A 17,730-nucleotide genomic window follows, 5' to 3' on the forward strand; every position below is an offset into this window, starting at 1 on the left:
AAGACTAGAATCAGCTCTGGCAGGGTGATTACACTTATCAAGAGCTACAAAAACATGCAGCTCACTATTACAGCTGTCAGACACAGACAAAATTAAATATTGCAATTTCAACTTGCAATTTTGCTATGCAAAATGTATGTACAAAAGTACTGGTATATACAGCTCTGGAAAAAATAATAGACCACTTCAGTTTCTGAATTAGTTTCTCTGATTGTGCTACTTATAGCTATATGTTTGAGTAAAATGAACATTGTTGTTTTATTCTATAAACTACGGACAACATTTCTCCCAAATTACTAACACAAAAATTGTCATTTAGAGCATGAGAAATAACAAGAGATGCAGATCTTTAAGACCTTAAATAATGCAAAAAAGGTTTTAAGAGTCCAGAAATCATTTTTTGGTGGAATAACCCTGGTTTTTAATCACATTTTTCATGCATCTTGGCATGTTTACTTCCACCAGTCTTACACACTGCTTTTGGATAACCTTATGCCACTCCTGGTGCAAAAATTCAAGCAGTTCAGCTTGGTTTGATGGCTTGTGATCATCCACCTTCCTCTTGATTATATTTCAGAGCTTTTCAATTTGGTAAAATTAAAGAAACTCATCATCTTTGTGGTCTCTTATTTTTTCCAGAGCTATATTTTCATTCATTCATTGTTTCTTCCAAAAGTAGGGGTATTATAAGATAAGTTTATCCTGCTTATTTACTGTCTATACTGCCCAGAGACGGCTTTCTACTAGATTCTAGAGCATTGCTGTAAGGATTTGATTGCCTTAATGACAAGACCATTAGTGAGGCAAGGATGTTGGATCACCAACGAAACTCATCCCAAAAGTATTGGAAGGAGCACCATCGTTTCACTGCTCCACAGATCAATGCTGGTGGGTTTTACACCCCTCTATCTCTTGCCTGGCATTAGGCAATGTGCCAACATGTTCATAGTTATCTTGTTCAGAGTGTCCTAGTGTAATGTCAGTGCTTTTCTACATAAATCTGACAAGAAATAGACAAATTAAACAAACATTTGGACATACGGATTTCCATACATTAAAAGGGATGTATCCTATCTTAAGTACGTTTTAATCCATTAGCTATACAGAGACATAAACAGTCTGTTGTTGTTACTGTTCTGATGGATGTAGAAATACTTCATTAGTAAATAGAAATGCATTCTTGCTTGTTTTTTAACCTTAATTTCCATTTACAGACATCAAAAAATACAAACAAAGTCACATGTTTAAGGATTGATCTGCACTATTCTGTCTAAAATAATTTACACTTATTGAATCATGTAAACACCCTGACTCATCAAAACACCCAACAGAAACTTGTTAGAAGGCCAAATAAATAAAAAGGCCAATTTTATTATGCTTATATGTTATATAACATGTTGTGTAGCCCTACTGTCTAAAAAATAAACACTATCCTTTGCCGAGGTGTCTGTAGTTGTGTGTGCATGTGTGAAAAAGACAGACACCGAATGAGTGCCGCTTTGCCAGTTTTGACAGTTAACAAGTTGAACCCTGAGAGAGGAAGTATAGAATCCCTTTCGGAATGACTCAGACTGTTCCCAGCTGACTGAGAACAGTGCCAGAGGGAACCAGGCTTCTCCACTTACATTTTTCCGGGTGATGTTTCGAACGTCATGCACATATTTGATTTTTCCTTCATGTCGGACAACTCCCACGGAGATGGAGTCCTCACACACCTCTGAGGCAATATACAGATCCACCTTAAAGCCCAAATCCTTCAGCACCAGATACCCTGCAACACAACCGTCAAGCAATAAAAAACTTTTTAAAATATTAAATGGAGACTAGTTATATTTTTATCTATTCGTTTTTTTCCCAAGATTTGCGAAAGAAATAGATGGATAGATTGATAAAACAGATTAATGGATATATGACTGGATGGATGGATGGATAGGACATGTGATGGATGTATGGCTAGATACTTAGCAAGATAGATAGATAGATAGATAGATAGGTAGACAGACAGACAGACAGACAGACAGACATATAGATAGATAGATAGATAGATAGATAGATAGATAGATAGATAGATAGATAGATAGATAGATAGATAGATAGATAGATAGATAGATAGATAGATAGATAGATAGATAGATAGATACTGCACAAATACACACAAACAAAGACAAAAACAAACACACACACTCACCTGTGGCGATACCATCAAACAGTGAAAGGACTCTAATTGGACGTCTTTGCTCTGCTGGGACTGCTGGGTAACTTTTTGGGCATTCCTAACAAAACAAAGAACAAAACAAAAAATGTAACAAATTGTAACAGTACAAATCTGTAGACATAACCTGTGAAGCATGCAGGATAGGAATACTTCAGACTAAGCATTAATAAGCAATGAATAATCCTGATCTGGCAAAATGGTAAAGGACTCACAAACTCCTGTCCATTGTCATTGACAAAGAACTCCTGCAGTTTGAGGCTCCAGTCATGCCGTCTCTTCAGCACTCCGTATGACAGCATTGGCTGACACATGTAACACAGCCAAGGATCCAAATCCCGTGCACTGTTCGATGCTCCAGCACCCACCAGCAGGTCCAAACAATCCACACAGAAACACCTGGAGAGAGAGGTATATATAGAGAGAAATGCATTGAGAATACAGCAGTGGGAAGTATACTATAGACAAAGTTTTGTTTCAAATGTTTTCCACTTTTCAAAACAAAATTCTGAAAAGTCTGTCAAAAAAAAACTGTATTTCGAACTGATGTTATGGAAAGCACTGAGGTTAACGCCACACACTTTCATAGGGAAAAAGAATCTTGCTCAGCAGTCCTCATTCATGAGACCTTAGTCAAAACAGGAGCAAACTACTAGTAAAATTATTCTTATCGCAACCTTTACACATCATTCACAAATGCTGTGCAAACTCTAATTTTATTAGTAGTAAAAGGATGCAGGTCAATGAACCCCAATGACTCACAACTTGAGCAATTACTATACAATTACCACAGCCATGAATTACAAATAAGAATCATACACAGCAGCCCTTGGACTCTGTTTGCTATACAGCTCTGGAACAAAGTAGGAAACTACTTAATGATGATGTTTTATCCTTGATTTTACCAAATTGAAAACCTCTGGAATATAATCAAGAGGAAGATGGATGATCACAACCATCAAACCAAGCTGACCTGCATGAATTTCTGCACCAGGAGTGGCATACAGTTATGCAAAAGCAGTGTGTAAGACTGGTGGAGGAGAACATGTCAAGATGCATGAAAACTGCGATTAAAAAACATGGTTATTTCAACAAATATTGATTTCTGAACTTTATGAATATAAAGTTTTGCATTATTTGAGGTCTGAAAGCTCTGCATTCTTTTTGCTATTTCGGCCATTTCTCATTTTCTGCAAATAAATGCTCTAAATGACAATATTTTTATTTGGAATTTGGGAGAAATGTTGTCCGTAGTTTATAGAATAAAACAGCAACTTTATTTCATTTTAATCAAACATATACATATATATAGCAAAATCAGAGAAACTGATTCAGAAACTGAAGTGGTCTCTTATTTTTTTCCAGAGGTGTATATAGCTATATCCCTAACAGTTCAGAAACAGGAGGCACAGCATTTTTGACAAATTTAGCATGAAAGTAATACCAAACACGTGACATTAATTCCTACTATAGCTTTACTTAATTGGTAAATTATTTTCTATTACAATTTTTCTTTTTTTGCATTTTGTCTTTAGCGATAAACCTTCCCACTTCATGTAAGAGTAAATATCTTTTTCTGGCTTCAAATCATCTAAAAAAAATTGTATAATGAAGGAGTGGTGACAAATAATGGATTTTAAATGACAGAGTAATGTGTATGTGTCATACTTTTAACAGAATCTGTCAAGCAAACCGCTTTCCTAAAGCTCGGTTTACATTACAAGCCTCATTAATCAGTTTTGAGTTCTCAGATTGGATTTTGCTCAGATCAGATTTTGACAGTTCACATTTATGAATAAAAGTGAACATATCTGTCTGTAATGTGAACAGATATGTCCCTGTACAGTTGGTGTGAAAGTAATAAAGTATTAGATTAGTGTATCTGGGGTTAGTAAGTTTTTTCTGGCATTTTGTTTACCCAAAAATACTGTAAAATGTATCTCTTTGTATAACATATACTGGAGATAAATAAATCACAGTATTATGGGCTGAGAGATGATTGGATCAGGATTCGAATTGCAGAGAAATAAAACAGTAACTTCTGCAGAAAAACTAATAAAATAAATAAAGAAATATAGAAATATACATAAAATGCAAATATTAAACCATTGTTATCTAAAGGTTAAGCATCAAGGTTTTAAATGTTTGTGCACGTAGAGTTTAACCTGCAGCAGTTGACGTTCCCACACAGCAACACCTCCCGGCCTCCACAGCACACTGTGCAATACGACTGGTAGCCATCGTCATCATACATGTAGGAGATCTCTAGATATATATCCTAACACACACACACACACACGCAAACTGTTAATGTCACAGTCAATGATTTACTACATGATGGCACATATTCAGCTCTTAAAATGACAGCCATAAATTAGAGCGCCATAAACTGGATGGGAACTAAATGAGCTCTAGGCTATATATACTTTTTAATTCCTCAGATCTTCAGTGACCCGATCCAATTTATGAATTTATTATAACACGTAACAGTGTAATATGATCTAAAGCTTGCTTTTGTTGCTATTTTGGTCATCAGATCAGGTGTTCAGCTCTGTTAGCTGCAGTATTATTCGTCGCTCTTGTTTGTGCTTGTCTGAGAGTACAGGCTGTCAGAGAATCGAATGCTGGCTTAGTTTGATTAGCTGTTACCTTGCATGCTTGGCAAAGGCCTCCTTCAAACAGCGGATGAAAGGTTGCTGCTCTTGTCTTCCCACAAGAGAGGCAGAACTCTGAAACAGAGAGAGTTATAGAGAAGTTAGAGAGACTATTCTTTGAGTATTCTGTGAATTAATCAAAAGACAAGTGTTGCATTTGCCAATATCCCACCTTCTATACTTCTGTGATTCTTCAAGACTTCATGAACCATTTGTTCTGCAATGAAGCAAACAGAGTACATCTTTAGGTCAAAAACCACATATACAGCTCTGGAAAAAAATAAAAGACCACTTAAAAATTGAAATATTGTTTCTTTGATTTTATAAAATTGAAAACCTCTGGAATATAATCAAGAGGAAGATGGGTGATCACAAGCATTAAAACCAAGCTGAATTGCTTGATTTTTTGCACCAGGAGTAAAGGCATAAAGTTATCCAAAAGTAATGTGTAAGACTGGTGGAGGAGAACATGCTAAGATGCATGAAAACTGTGATTAAAATCCAGGGTTATTCCACCAAATATTCATTTGTTGACTTGTTTTCTTTGCATTATTTGAGGTCTGAAAGCTCTGCAATTTTTTCGTTATTTTTGCCATTTCCCACTTTCTGCAAATAATTAATTCATATTTTTATTTGTAATTTAGGAGAAATGCTGTGCATAGTTTATAGAATAAAACATGGATAATTTTGCACAAACATATGTCTATAAATAACAAAATCAGAGAAACTGATTTAGAAACTAAACGTAAAATGATTTTTAAAAAGGATACACTCTTAAGAGACAAAATCACTTATTGTAATGATTATTATTTAGACTGAAAGTACATTCAAAAACCTAGACTTTTGAGACATGCAGTACACTATATTGCAAAAAAAAAGGAAATTAAAGGTGAGATGAGGCGTGAATGCAGCTGCTTGGCCATGGAAACCCATTCCAAGAAGCTCTGTAAACTCTAATGTTCTTGAGCTAATCTAAAGGCCACATGTGAATTGGAGTGAACCTGTGGCCCTGGAAGTGAATGGAAACTGAGTTTAATGATTTAGATGAGTGGGCAAACACTTTTGAAAATACAGTGTATTAAATATCCTGCAAAATTCCTGTTAGCACATTTTATTATCTTAGTAAACTCTGACCTCTGCTGTAGCTGTCTTCAGGGACAGTCTTAGCCTTGCAGAGACTGAGGCGGGCTCTTTTGGCAGATGGTGCTAACTCTGGTGGGTTGGACTCCAGCAGCTGGGCCTGCAGCGTCCCGCTCTCTGGAGCAGCCGGGAACAAACAGCACTCAGCTACAAAAGACAAACAAAACACATATATACACAAACTTTATGACACTTTTATGACAAAGCATACCTGAGAAAAAACACACAAAAGAATGCACTTAATGGGTTGTACACTAGTTTACTTGGGGACTGTGAGATCTTGAACACTAGGCAGTGTCACAGTTAGCACAGAAGCTAAACAGTACTTATTTGTGCATTGTGAAGTTTAATCAGTGTTCTCAAGTCTCACGCTTTGAGCGTGTGACACACGCACCTCAGCGAGTTCACACGCTCACACGCCACACATGGTATTTCTCACGCTTGCCAATCCATCGGCTGTATATTATAATGTACTCTCGTTGAGCCAATCAGAATATAGATCGCTCTGTTGTTAGGCAGACCTAGTCAAAGAGGGTGGAGTTTCAGCCAGCGTGTCAGGCGCAAAGAACTGTCCGATTCGAAAGTTCTGAAACACACGTCGGTGAACAACTTCCACCAAACTTCAAAACTTGAGAGCCCTGAGTTTAATATAATAACAAGTTTAGAACCAAAGCTAAACTACTGTTTTTTTTTTACCAGACAGTGTTAGATTTAGCATCGCAAATAACAAAGCTAACCCCTAAGTTACATCATTTCTGGGCAGTGGTTTAGTACTAAAGCGATACACTACTTTTATTTTGATAAGTGTGAGGTTTGGCTCTAAAGCTAAACACTATTTTTTCTGCTAAAGAGCCAAAGAAATCCAACCACTAATTTAATTGGACAGTGTGAGGTTTAGCACCACTAAACAAAGCAAAACAAATCTTAACACTACTTTTCTGGACAGTTTACAGTTTAAGCTAACCACTACTTTTTTTCTGGGCAGTGTAAGGTTTAGCATTGAAGCTAAACACTACTTTATTTGGGCAGTGTGAGGTTAAGCATTAAAGCTAAACACTATTTTATCTGTGCAGTGTAAGCTTTAGTACTGAAGCTAAACACTACTTTATTTAAGCAGTGTGAGGTTTAGCATTGAAGCTAAACACTATTTTATCTAGGGAGTGTGAGCTTTAGCACTGAAGCTAAACACTACCTTATCTGGGCAGTGTAAGGTTTAGCACTGAAGCTAAACACTACTTTATCTGGGCAGTGTAAGGTTTAGTATTAAGGCTAAACACTACTTTATCTGGGCAGTGTAAGGTTTAGCACTGAAGCTAAACACTACTTCATCTGGGCAGTGTAAGGTTTAGCACTGAAGCTAAACACTACTTTATCTGGGCAGTGTAAGGTTTAGTATTAAGGCTAAACACTACTTTATCTGGGCAGTGTAAGGTTTAGCATTGACGCTAAACACTACTTTGTCTGGGCAGTGTGAGCTTTAGCACTGAAGCTAAACACTACTTTATCTGGAGCACATATTACTTGAATTGCAACTAGGCTATTTTTTTATTTGTAAAAATATACCAATGCACTTTCTACAGCAAAAGAAATTGAAGTGTACTAGACACCACCATAAAAAATGAACTACATAAAAGACCATGCCGTACCTTGTTAAGGGTACATTTACAATGTTTGTACCTTACGGAACAAAACAAAAAAAAAACAGACTTACACAGTACCCGCATTTCTTATCAGTTTCGCTGACAAGCCCCACCCAAACCCCTCCCTCGACCCCTCAAGGGACTCATCAAGAAAACAGCATCCAAACATCTACAGGCAATCTCAACACTATCTCACTGATCTTACATAATCAGGCCACGTCTTGAAATGAGTGTCTGTTACAGCATAAATTAAGGTCTCTCTAAACAGGAGTACACAAGCAGAAGCTGACAGAAGTACACGCATAACATTGCAAGTCATGTAACTGAACATAAAAAAGTTTTCTAATTAAGAATAAATAATACAGACAGGGTGAAAGTTCAAAGGTTAAGGGATGCATGGCGTCTTTGGCAACCTTAGTTACTGAGCTAGTTTAAGCTTCTGCTGGACGAATTTTTAACAGATTTTGGGCAAGATATTTTTTTATGGAGCTGGCAACCCTGGCTGCAGCCCACTGCAACTCGCTCTGTGCTTACTCTATCGCTCCAAAGACAACAGAAGGATCTAAATGTGGGATACATTATTGTATCATGCTCCATAACACATTAAAGACATGTCAACAATGAAATTCAATGGCGACAATTTTTATAGTCAACGTTGTCGATTTTGTCAACTAATCGATTTAATATTTTGTTCAACCAGCTGCATCCTGAATGTTTCACTGAATGGTTCACGTACTTGACACATACTGGAGGCTACCACTAAAGGCTTCACTACAGATGCGACTAGCTGTTCTTCAAAACCTTCTGTCGCATTGATGGTGCTGAATGATGCCTTGCCCCTAGTGTTTTTTTTGTGTACTGCACCTCATGTCTGTGTTGCGTTCAACACAAACAACACAACAAAACATAAAATACGCAAGGCAGTCATCATGCATACATAGTTGACAGCAAGTTTATCTCTACTTAAATCCCTTAATCAATTGCCTGGACCTCTGTAGAAATTAGGTCAGTCACTTTAAGCACTTTTTGCCCAATCCTTTATAAGAAAAATGTAAAGTATGTACATTTACACTACTTCCCACCCTGTTTTTAGAGCATAGCACAGTTGGATCATGATCTTACTTGTCTCCACTAGTTTATAGACCTAGCTCTCTATTCAAGGTCACCAAGTATTAGTATGGTGGCTTTTTCCCACAGAGAGAGCACCCCAGCTCTCCTCCAGATAGAGCAAGTGCGTGTGACGTGTGTAAAGTGATTAGAACAAATTATTTCCCAGCAACATTACAATGACTTTTAATTACTAAATAGTTGGAAGAATATGAGATAAAGTACAGGGGGAAGCCTGCCGTGTTTGAGTGAGTGTAATCTCATATTTCAGAGGTGAATCATGCACTCTAAGCACGCTAAACAAACACCGGATTTTTCTCCTGCATTTCCTCATCAAGTCATAATTTGTGCAGCTGTTAGAGCAAAAGAACAGCTTTGGTGTATAGAACAGCGTATAGAACACTTTAACAGAACTTTTCGTTAACTGTCACACCAATGAAAATCAATTATTACCGCATGCTGTGTTTAAAAGAAGCTGTTATATTATTGTTCTGTGCATCTTGTTTTAAGAAAGAACTAATCAATCAAATAATTATCAAGAGAATGTAATTGTTATTCAATATATAACTAACATTGCAATTATGCAATTATGTAATTGTCATTTCAACGACTATCAAATGTACACAATATTTCAATGTGATTGATGACCATCATTCACATGGTTAACCACAATTGATTAAATTTTTCTTATTTGCTTTTTTTTCATTTAAAGAAAAGCTGTGCATTTTGATATGAACAAACTATGATTTTTTTCCCATTTTCTCCCAAATTTACACGGCCAATTACCCAACCCACTCCTTTGGACTCCTACTATCACTAGTAATGCCCCAACACACCAGGAGGGTGAAGACTAACATATGTGAAGCCAGCCACCGCTTCTTTTCGAGCTGCTGCTGATGCTGCATAGCCGAGCAGCCGGCGCGTTTGGAGGACAGCGCAGCGGCTTGGTTCTAGTACATCAGCTCACGGATGCCCTGTGCTGTGGACATCACCCTAGGAGTAATGTGGGGAGAGAGCGCCATCTACCCACCCAGAGGGAGCAGGGCCAATTGTGCTCCCTCTGAGCGCCGGCAGCTTGATTGCAAAGACAATTATGATTTTTAACCCTGTAAATGACACTTTTCTTCCAATCTAAAGAATGTATCATAGAAGGCATCACTAATTACATTGGACAGCGTCCACTGACTAAAATTGTGAATATCACATGCAATGCCCCATTGGCATATCACACAGGCCAGTGCAGCGCTCTTTAGCTTTTATGGCACATGGCAAAAGTAGTTGAAGTGATGCTGACATTGTCTGCAATGACATGTGGTATATCCGTGTATAGTATCTTCTGTATGTATTTAGGAATCAGAATATTGATAAATAATTTCCAACTTTACTTTACTTAGATCATTAGTAAGTAAACTAAATACTTCCGAAAGCAAGCAAGTAAGTGGACCATCATAAAAAACATTCTCTGCAAGGACGGGAGGGAGTCTGTATACCATAATGACAACAAAACATGATGGCTGATGGTATGACATTGCAACTTCTACTCACCAGAGTTCTCTTTGGGTTTCAAGCCCTCCTTGCCTTTGGGCTGAAAGCCTCCATGGGCCCAGTCCAGCATGGGCTTCACCTGATCCTCAGCATTTTCTGTTTCACATGGAGGAAAGGTCTTCTCTGCACGTATACTGGCCATCTGCGGAAATAACCCACAGCAAGAAAGAGAAGAGGGAGATCTGAAAATTACTCTAGCTGAATTTGTCCTAAAAACAAAATGTATTGCTTCATTTTGAATCAGGAAAGCAACTGAGGTACATCTAATATTCAGCAAAACAAAGCTCACTCTGTACCAAAACGCCTTAACATACGAAGCTTGGCAGCACTTCCACAGCAATTACATTCAACAAGTCTTTTCCTTGAAGCATAACTGCTTTTTGGAGCGGTCTCAAACGTGTTCAAAGATGGATCCAAAAAATACCACAACATGTTAAAGCTCCTGTATACCATTCATTTAACATTTATCCTTGTACAAAGACATCCTCACTGTTTATAATACACAGCTGATGTAATGCTTTATTTCTTCACCTCTCAAAACAACACCTTGCCAATGTTTCTCGATTGACAGCACCATGTCTTCTTTAAAAAAAAAAGCGAATAAAACTTAAATGATCAGTTTCACTGTAACCATAACATGTGTGACGTCTGGTGACACTGAGGCTGAGAGAAATGCAGTAACGTGACGTAGAACTAACCACATGTTGACAGGACAAGATCAGGCAACTCTTGTTTAACAGGACTGTGAGGCACACACAACATGACTCCATAAATGATTCCATAAATTTAGTGAGATTTGGCGATACATGCAGTAACCAGGATGTTAAAGAAATGCTGTAAAACAAGTTTGTGGTCAAAACTAGATAGCAAACTAAAATTTGATGTAGTCCTAAAATATGTATGTTTTTATTCCACCTGCAGTTTCATCATGTTGAACTAATGTTACGTCACTTATTTTCCCCAAATTTAAAGCAATTTTAAGCAGCATTTTTACCTCTACTGATGTGTTATATGGAGAGCAAAACATCTCTATTAGTATGCATCTGACAACTATCTGACTATCTGACAACCAAAAATATTTGTTTATTCATTTGCTGCAATCAGGTGGCGTTGCATATCATTCTGTATACAGAGCAGGGAGTGTGGGAGAGAGCCGGCCGAGAGCCTATAAATGGCAGGATTAAGGTCATTTTTATGCTCTTTTTGCACAAATGAATCGAAAGATTCATTCGGCCTCAATTACCACACTTGCTATCAGTATACTTTTCCAGTTTACAAATGCAAGCTGTACAGGGCTAGGATAGTGACATTAGCTGAGCTTGCCTTAGCATTTGTTTGCTTACTGAAAGACTGATTGCCTTGCTCTGTGTAAATCTTATTCACAAGTAGCTTGAGTAGCAGTGCTAATTAAATGTATGATTAGAAGAGCACTACTGATGTAGAACCACCTATATCATTAACTAAAGCATTAACTGAGAGAAATTTTAGTTTTTGATTTTGATGGCAAGGTTTTACCTTGCTTTAATTCCATCTGAGGAACACTCCTAGCCTTAAAGTTAAACAAATAGTCTAATCATCATTATGTATGATTTAGTGTGGGCTGGATAAAATAGAATTTATCTGATCAAATTAAAAAAATTAGAACACAATAAAGTGTGTTTTAACCGCTGTTGTTTTTTATCGTCAACTGGCTTCAGTTTCATGACTGTTTAGTATCTCTTGCTATTCATACAGTTGCTGGAGGGAGTCATGACAGAAATTTGCTCATAATGACTTTGCTGTATCACTATTTAGGATATTACCATCACCTGACAGCCCATAAAGACAGAGTGAGATTTTCAGTGAATGATTACTGTTTTGCTTGTCTCTGATATGACTGATGAGAGCTGCTCACGAAACACTTGGCAGTGTGGCCACGTGTTGAAAAAGTGTTTCAGGTTTTACCTATTATTTTTAGAACTTGTGTTGTGTATAAATTCAGATACGTATAATCTTTTCAGGATAATTGAATGGAGAATATATCAGGTTAAACTGCACTGGTAACATGTGCAGCTCAAATTTGTTAATTACAGCTGATATTTTGGTTGTTTTGAGGCAAAATCCCATTCTCATCACAAATGCAGCGTGGGGATATAAAATAAATAAATAAATAAATAAATAAATAAATCAGACTAATATGATATTATGTATTGCAATAGTGCATCAATTCTCAAAAATGCAGTATTGTTTTTAAATTTTAAATAGTTTACATGCCCAGATTGGTGGCAAACAGTGACATATTTTGTGTTGTTATAAAAGTCTAACCAATAAAGGTATAAGAGACCACTTAAAAAAAGTTTCTTTGATTTTACAAAATCGAAAACCTCTGGAATATATTATTAAGAGGAAGATGGATGATTACAAGCCATCAAACCAAGCTGAACTGCTTTTTGCACCAGGAGTGGCATAAAATTATCCAAAAGCAGTGTGTAAGACTGGTGGAGGAGAACATGCCAAAATGCATTAAAACTGTGATGAAAAAAACAAGGTTATTCCACCAAATATTGATTTCTGAACTCTTAAAACTTTATAATATGAACTTGTTTTCTTTGCATTATTTGATGTCGGAAGGCTCTGCATCTTTATTGACATTTCAGCCATTTCTCATTTTCTGCAAATAAAAGATCTAAATGACAATATTTTAAATGTGGAATTTGGGAGAAATGTTGTTCGTAGTTTATAACTGATTCATAAACTGAAGTGGTATCTTCATTTTTTCCACAGCTGTATTGTCTTGTTTATATTACCACATTATAACACATATTTAAATAACTGTAACTGTTGTACTGTGATTATGTTTTGCATCATCAGGTTCTTGCTAATAAACAGTTTGTTTGGGACTTCAGTAGATCATTAGTAGATTACAGTTTAATAAAAAAGCACATATTTAACCCATCTGTGGCAGTAATCATTTTTCGTCTTCAAAATTTTGCTCATAATATTATGAGAATGTTGAATTTAAACCTGGTATTGCAAAACTGAATTGAATTTCACTGCTATTTATCAAGTATTCTGAATTTTGCGTAATATTACATCATGTGGACTTGCTGAATAATTACTTTTTAATAGATACAACTAATGCTAATCACTTTTATATAAGTAGCTACATAATAAGCCTGTACTAATTAAAGATTAATGGCGCTTTAGGAACAAGATGAAGGACTAAACTGACATAAAATATAGAGGACATGCTTGTATGTGAACTCATAAAATCAGTTCAGCTGCTTGTGTGACAAAATAGAGACAAATTGTACACCATACATTACAGTTAATAGCGTCAGATTGAGTAAGAAAGATAAGAGGTTGCAAGTTTCGCCGAAAGAACAAGGGGCAGAGCAGACAGGGCTCTGGAGCATGTCTGGACTTGACCCCCTCTGTGCTGTTCGGTAGAATTTCTGATTCTCTGCACAGAGATAATTAGGGGAACTGTCGGGGAATTCCGCACAGCTTTCAGATTAGTGTTTACACAAGCTTTTACTCTTCTGTCTATTAACTTATAACTATACACACACATACACAACGCAGAAAAAAAGAAACACACATTCAACATCCGCTATGATCCCTGGATTTAACCGAGCAGGTGCATCACCACATTAGAGTCTTCTTGTGAGGATATATTACAGACATATTTACTCATCTGATCCTCCATCAATATAAAACGCGACAATTCTTCATTCATTTCACTCACAACAAATGCAATCTCACCTCCAGGGCCTGGAAAATGGCTCTGCGGTACGACGCCAGCTTGGTGTAGGAAGATTGGTTAAAGAACTTGGAGAAGGCAGTGATGGAATCCAGCTTGTCTGCAGAAACCTACCAGTGACATACATGCCAGTGATTACTCACCCCATAGAAATGCCTTTTAGCATTAAATGAGTCATAAAAATGCTCTAATAATAAAAATGACTCACCTCTGAGAACTTGCCGTCTCCAAACCACTGAAGCCAGCGCATGCCGTGGGAGGCCTGCCTCTTCCCTGTGGCTCTCCAGGTCACCACCATCCCAGGCCACCAGGAGAAGCCTTTAATTTTACCCCACACCAGCTCCCCTATTCCAAACCCCTTGTTGTCCTACACAGGAAACAGCATATCAGTATATAAGAACAAATTATACATTAAACATTATACACAGTTTTTCCCATAGCTTTATTTATTGATTATATACGTGTATTGTTTTATAAACTCTTTAGAATATCATCATCACAAAAGTGGCTAAACTTAATGTAGCCCTGTTTAATTTTCAAGTTATGTAAATTAAGAAAATCCTAAAAACAAGTTCATTTTTATTTGTATAAAAGTTTTTGTGCTCACTCACAGTAGTTAATAAATAATTGTGTTTACTCATGTTAAAAAACTTCTGTTAAAATATATATATATTTTTGGAGCAAGATAATTGGTTATTTTTCCTGTCAGTCAGAACTCTTGAGAAGTGGGTGGAGCTAGCAGCTGCGTTGTGAGCAGCAGGGGGGCAGCATGGGAGAGAGAGAAGGAGAGAGAACTAAGCAGAGTCAGCCATGCAGCACAGGAGCTGTTTGTGCTCAATATAAGTCCAAAATGTGGCTAACGGCCAGTTTAAACCACTTGTGTGACTTTCTGTGACATCTTTGATGAGGACACGGACAGTGTTTCTGACGAGCCCAGTGAGCTACATAGAGCTTGGGAGCTGACGAGGAAGCTGTTTCATGACTTCTTGGCTGTTCCACCATTCCATGAGCATCGCTCTCACCCTAAACTTCTACTAGACTGCCTAAACTACATCTTCACTGATTCTACGTTGTCCTGCTTTCACCAGACACCCAGAACATTCTCTAGAGAGGTCGTGAGTACTGACTGTGCACAAACAAATATTTTATGTTGCTTACTTTAAGTAAGTGAAGCGGCTATTAAAGTTTTGAGCCTCAACGTACCCAAGCCACGACTCAGGCCTGCAACTTTTTGTTTCTTTTATTTTTCTATTACTTTTCTGAGTGTGTGTGAGTGTGCGTGTGTGGGCCCACAAGTTAGGTATTTCTTTGTTTATTTGTTCAGAGCTGTTATTTACAATTTTTTGGATAATATTTTGGGTAACTAAATTGTTAATAATCTGCAACACAATAATTCTAATATCATTTCATTTGTAATTTAAAACTGTGATACCTGACTTTCCAAAATTCATACAATAATCTGAGTAAAACGGCCAGTTTAAACCACTTGTGTGACTTTCTGTGACATCTTTGATGAGGACACGGACAGTGTTTCTGACGAGCCCAGTGAGCTACATAGAGCTTGGGAGCTGACGAGGAAGCTGTTTCATGACTTCTTGGCTGTTCCACCATTCCATGAGCATCGCTCTCACCCTAAACTTCTACTAGACTGCCTAAACTACATCTTCACTGATTCTACGTTGTCCTGCTTTCACCAGACACCCAGAACATTCTCTAGAGAGGTCGTGAGTACTGACTGTGCACAAACAAATATTTTATGTTGCTTACTTTAAGTAAGTGAAGCGGCTATTAAAGTTTTGAGCCTCAACGTACCCAAGCCACGACTCAGGCCTGCAACTTTTTGTTTCTTTTATTTTTCTATTACTTTTCTGAGTGTGTGTGAGTGTGCGTGTGTGGGCCCACAAGTTAGGTATTTCTTTGTTTATTTGTTCAGAGCTGTTATTTACAATTTTTTGGATAATATTTTGGGTAACTAAATTGTTAATAATCTGCAACACAATAATTCTAATATCATTTCATTTGTAATTTAAAACTGTGATACCTGACTTTCCAAAATTCATACAATAATCTGAGTAAAAGAAAGGTAGCTAAGCATTAAAACTCATTTTTTTTGTTAATAGAGTGTTCATTTCAGTAAGTACTGGTTATTTATTTATTTATATTTCTTTATTTTCCTTTTTTGAATAATCTCTATTAAAATAGGCTGAGTGTGTGAAACGGAGAGATTTCTAAAAAATAGAGTATACTAAGTCTACTTATTTTGTTTATACAAAATTTGAAATGCATTAGTCTGTACCAATAATCATTGGGACCCAGGGCCCTGCCTTTAATACATAAGTGGTTAGGCAGGGTGTTACATTAAGATTTAAGCTTTAAGAAAACAAGTGGTGCTCTGCATCAGTAACAGTGAGCTCTTTATCTATACTAATAAAAATTATTTTATAGCAGAGCTTTTTTAATTGGGACAAAAATAAAATTTGGACATTATTAAAATTGTGAAATAGTGAAATATACTTGAGGACCAGACTAATATACTTGAAAGGCATATCTAAATAAATTTAATGTTTAGGAAACACTGAACTGTGTTAAAAACAAAATATATACAAACAAGTAAGGCTAACATTTTTAACCATACAATACATGCATTTTTCTATACATTTTACGGCATATTGTCATTGTACAATAATAAAAAAAAAAATCCATTTTTGTCAATTTCTAGTTTACTACATAATTTGAAAACACTGTCACTTACACTATGCCAAAATGTCTTAATGAATAGACCAATAGAAATACATCAAAATGACCTGAAATAATGACTTTCATTGAAACTTTAGTAGGTTTTTCCTCTCTTCTTTAAAATTGCTGTTTTGGAGATACTTGTTTTTCAAAATAGGATTTTTCATTTTTTTACATTAAAGTATTTTCAGAATTATTTTCTTAAAAATACAAAATAAAGAATAGAAAATTAATTACAGACAATTAATTCATCCTAAAAGAAAACCTCACATATTGTATATAAAGAGGACATTTACATGTTTAAAAAAGTTTGAAACTGTTTAAAATTTGATTATTTCACATTTTGTAGCTTATTAAAAATACTAAGAATACAATCAAATTACATTAAGATATTAAGTATTTGGCTTAATTGGCCTAATAAATATAGTTTTCCCTCGTAAAATACATTCTCCTGCTCTAATACTCTATAAAATCTTCTAACCCCAGAGCATGTCATGTATCCAGCACACAAAGCAGAGCCTTTCTCTCAGCATCTGCATGAAGATTGATCAGCCTTGTTAACACAGATCATAAGATGAAAGTCTGCATCTAGACCACTTGTTTGAGCATGACTTTCACAATCAATTGGTTACTATGTCAACAGTGCTCTTGTTTCTTGGTTTGCGTGCGTGTGGTGGTGCGTCTGTGTGTGTCAGTATGTGTGTGTGTGTGTGTGTGTGTGTGTGTGTGTGTGTGTGTGTGTCTACAGTCAATAGAGAGTGCGTTAAACACTCCGGCTCACAATAGCATCATTCAATAGCTAACGGTCTCTTTGTGCAACACATCAATGCTCTCTCTAAACATATAGCTGACAGGCTTTGTGACATTTAACTCTGAGGACAGACTGTGAGCACAAAGCGCATTAAAGAGAGAGACACGCTGGAAGAGAGTCTCCTGGTAGTGTTTAAGAGCAGG

General features: G+C 36.6%; 1 protein-coding gene across 2 annotated transcripts in view; it reads right to left on the reverse strand.

Annotated features, from left to right (window-relative positions):
* dnmt3bb.1 (DNA (cytosine-5-)-methyltransferase 3 beta, duplicate b.1) overlaps window positions 1–17,730 on the reverse strand; it is a 64,827-nt gene that overhangs the window by 8,314 nt on the left and 38,783 nt on the right. For both annotated transcript variants that reach the window (XM_007250004.4, XM_015605971.3), the window contains exons 8-17: window positions 14,249–14,407; window positions 14,043–14,150; window positions 10,299–10,440; window positions 6,001–6,153; window positions 5,039–5,083; window positions 4,862–4,941; window positions 4,378–4,490; window positions 2,428–2,611; window positions 2,189–2,273; window positions 1,626–1,771 (exon numbers count right to left, since the gene is read on the reverse strand). In XM_007250004.4, the coding sequence (XP_007250066.2) occupies window positions 1,626–1,771; window positions 2,189–2,273; window positions 2,428–2,611; window positions 4,378–4,490; window positions 4,862–4,941; window positions 5,039–5,083; window positions 6,001–6,153; window positions 10,299–10,440; window positions 14,043–14,150; window positions 14,249–14,407 (1,215 nt within the window). The remainder of the gene's footprint in view (window positions 1–1,625; window positions 1,772–2,188; window positions 2,274–2,427; window positions 2,612–4,377; window positions 4,491–4,861; window positions 4,942–5,038; window positions 5,084–6,000; window positions 6,154–10,298; window positions 10,441–14,042; window positions 14,151–14,248; window positions 14,408–17,730) is intronic.

This window comes from Astyanax mexicanus, chromosome 13 (assembly GCF_023375975.1).
Source record: "Astyanax mexicanus isolate ESR-SI-001 chromosome 13, AstMex3_surface, whole genome shotgun sequence".
Classification (NCBI taxonomy): domain Eukaryota; kingdom Metazoa; phylum Chordata; class Actinopteri; order Characiformes; family Acestrorhamphidae; genus Astyanax; species Astyanax mexicanus.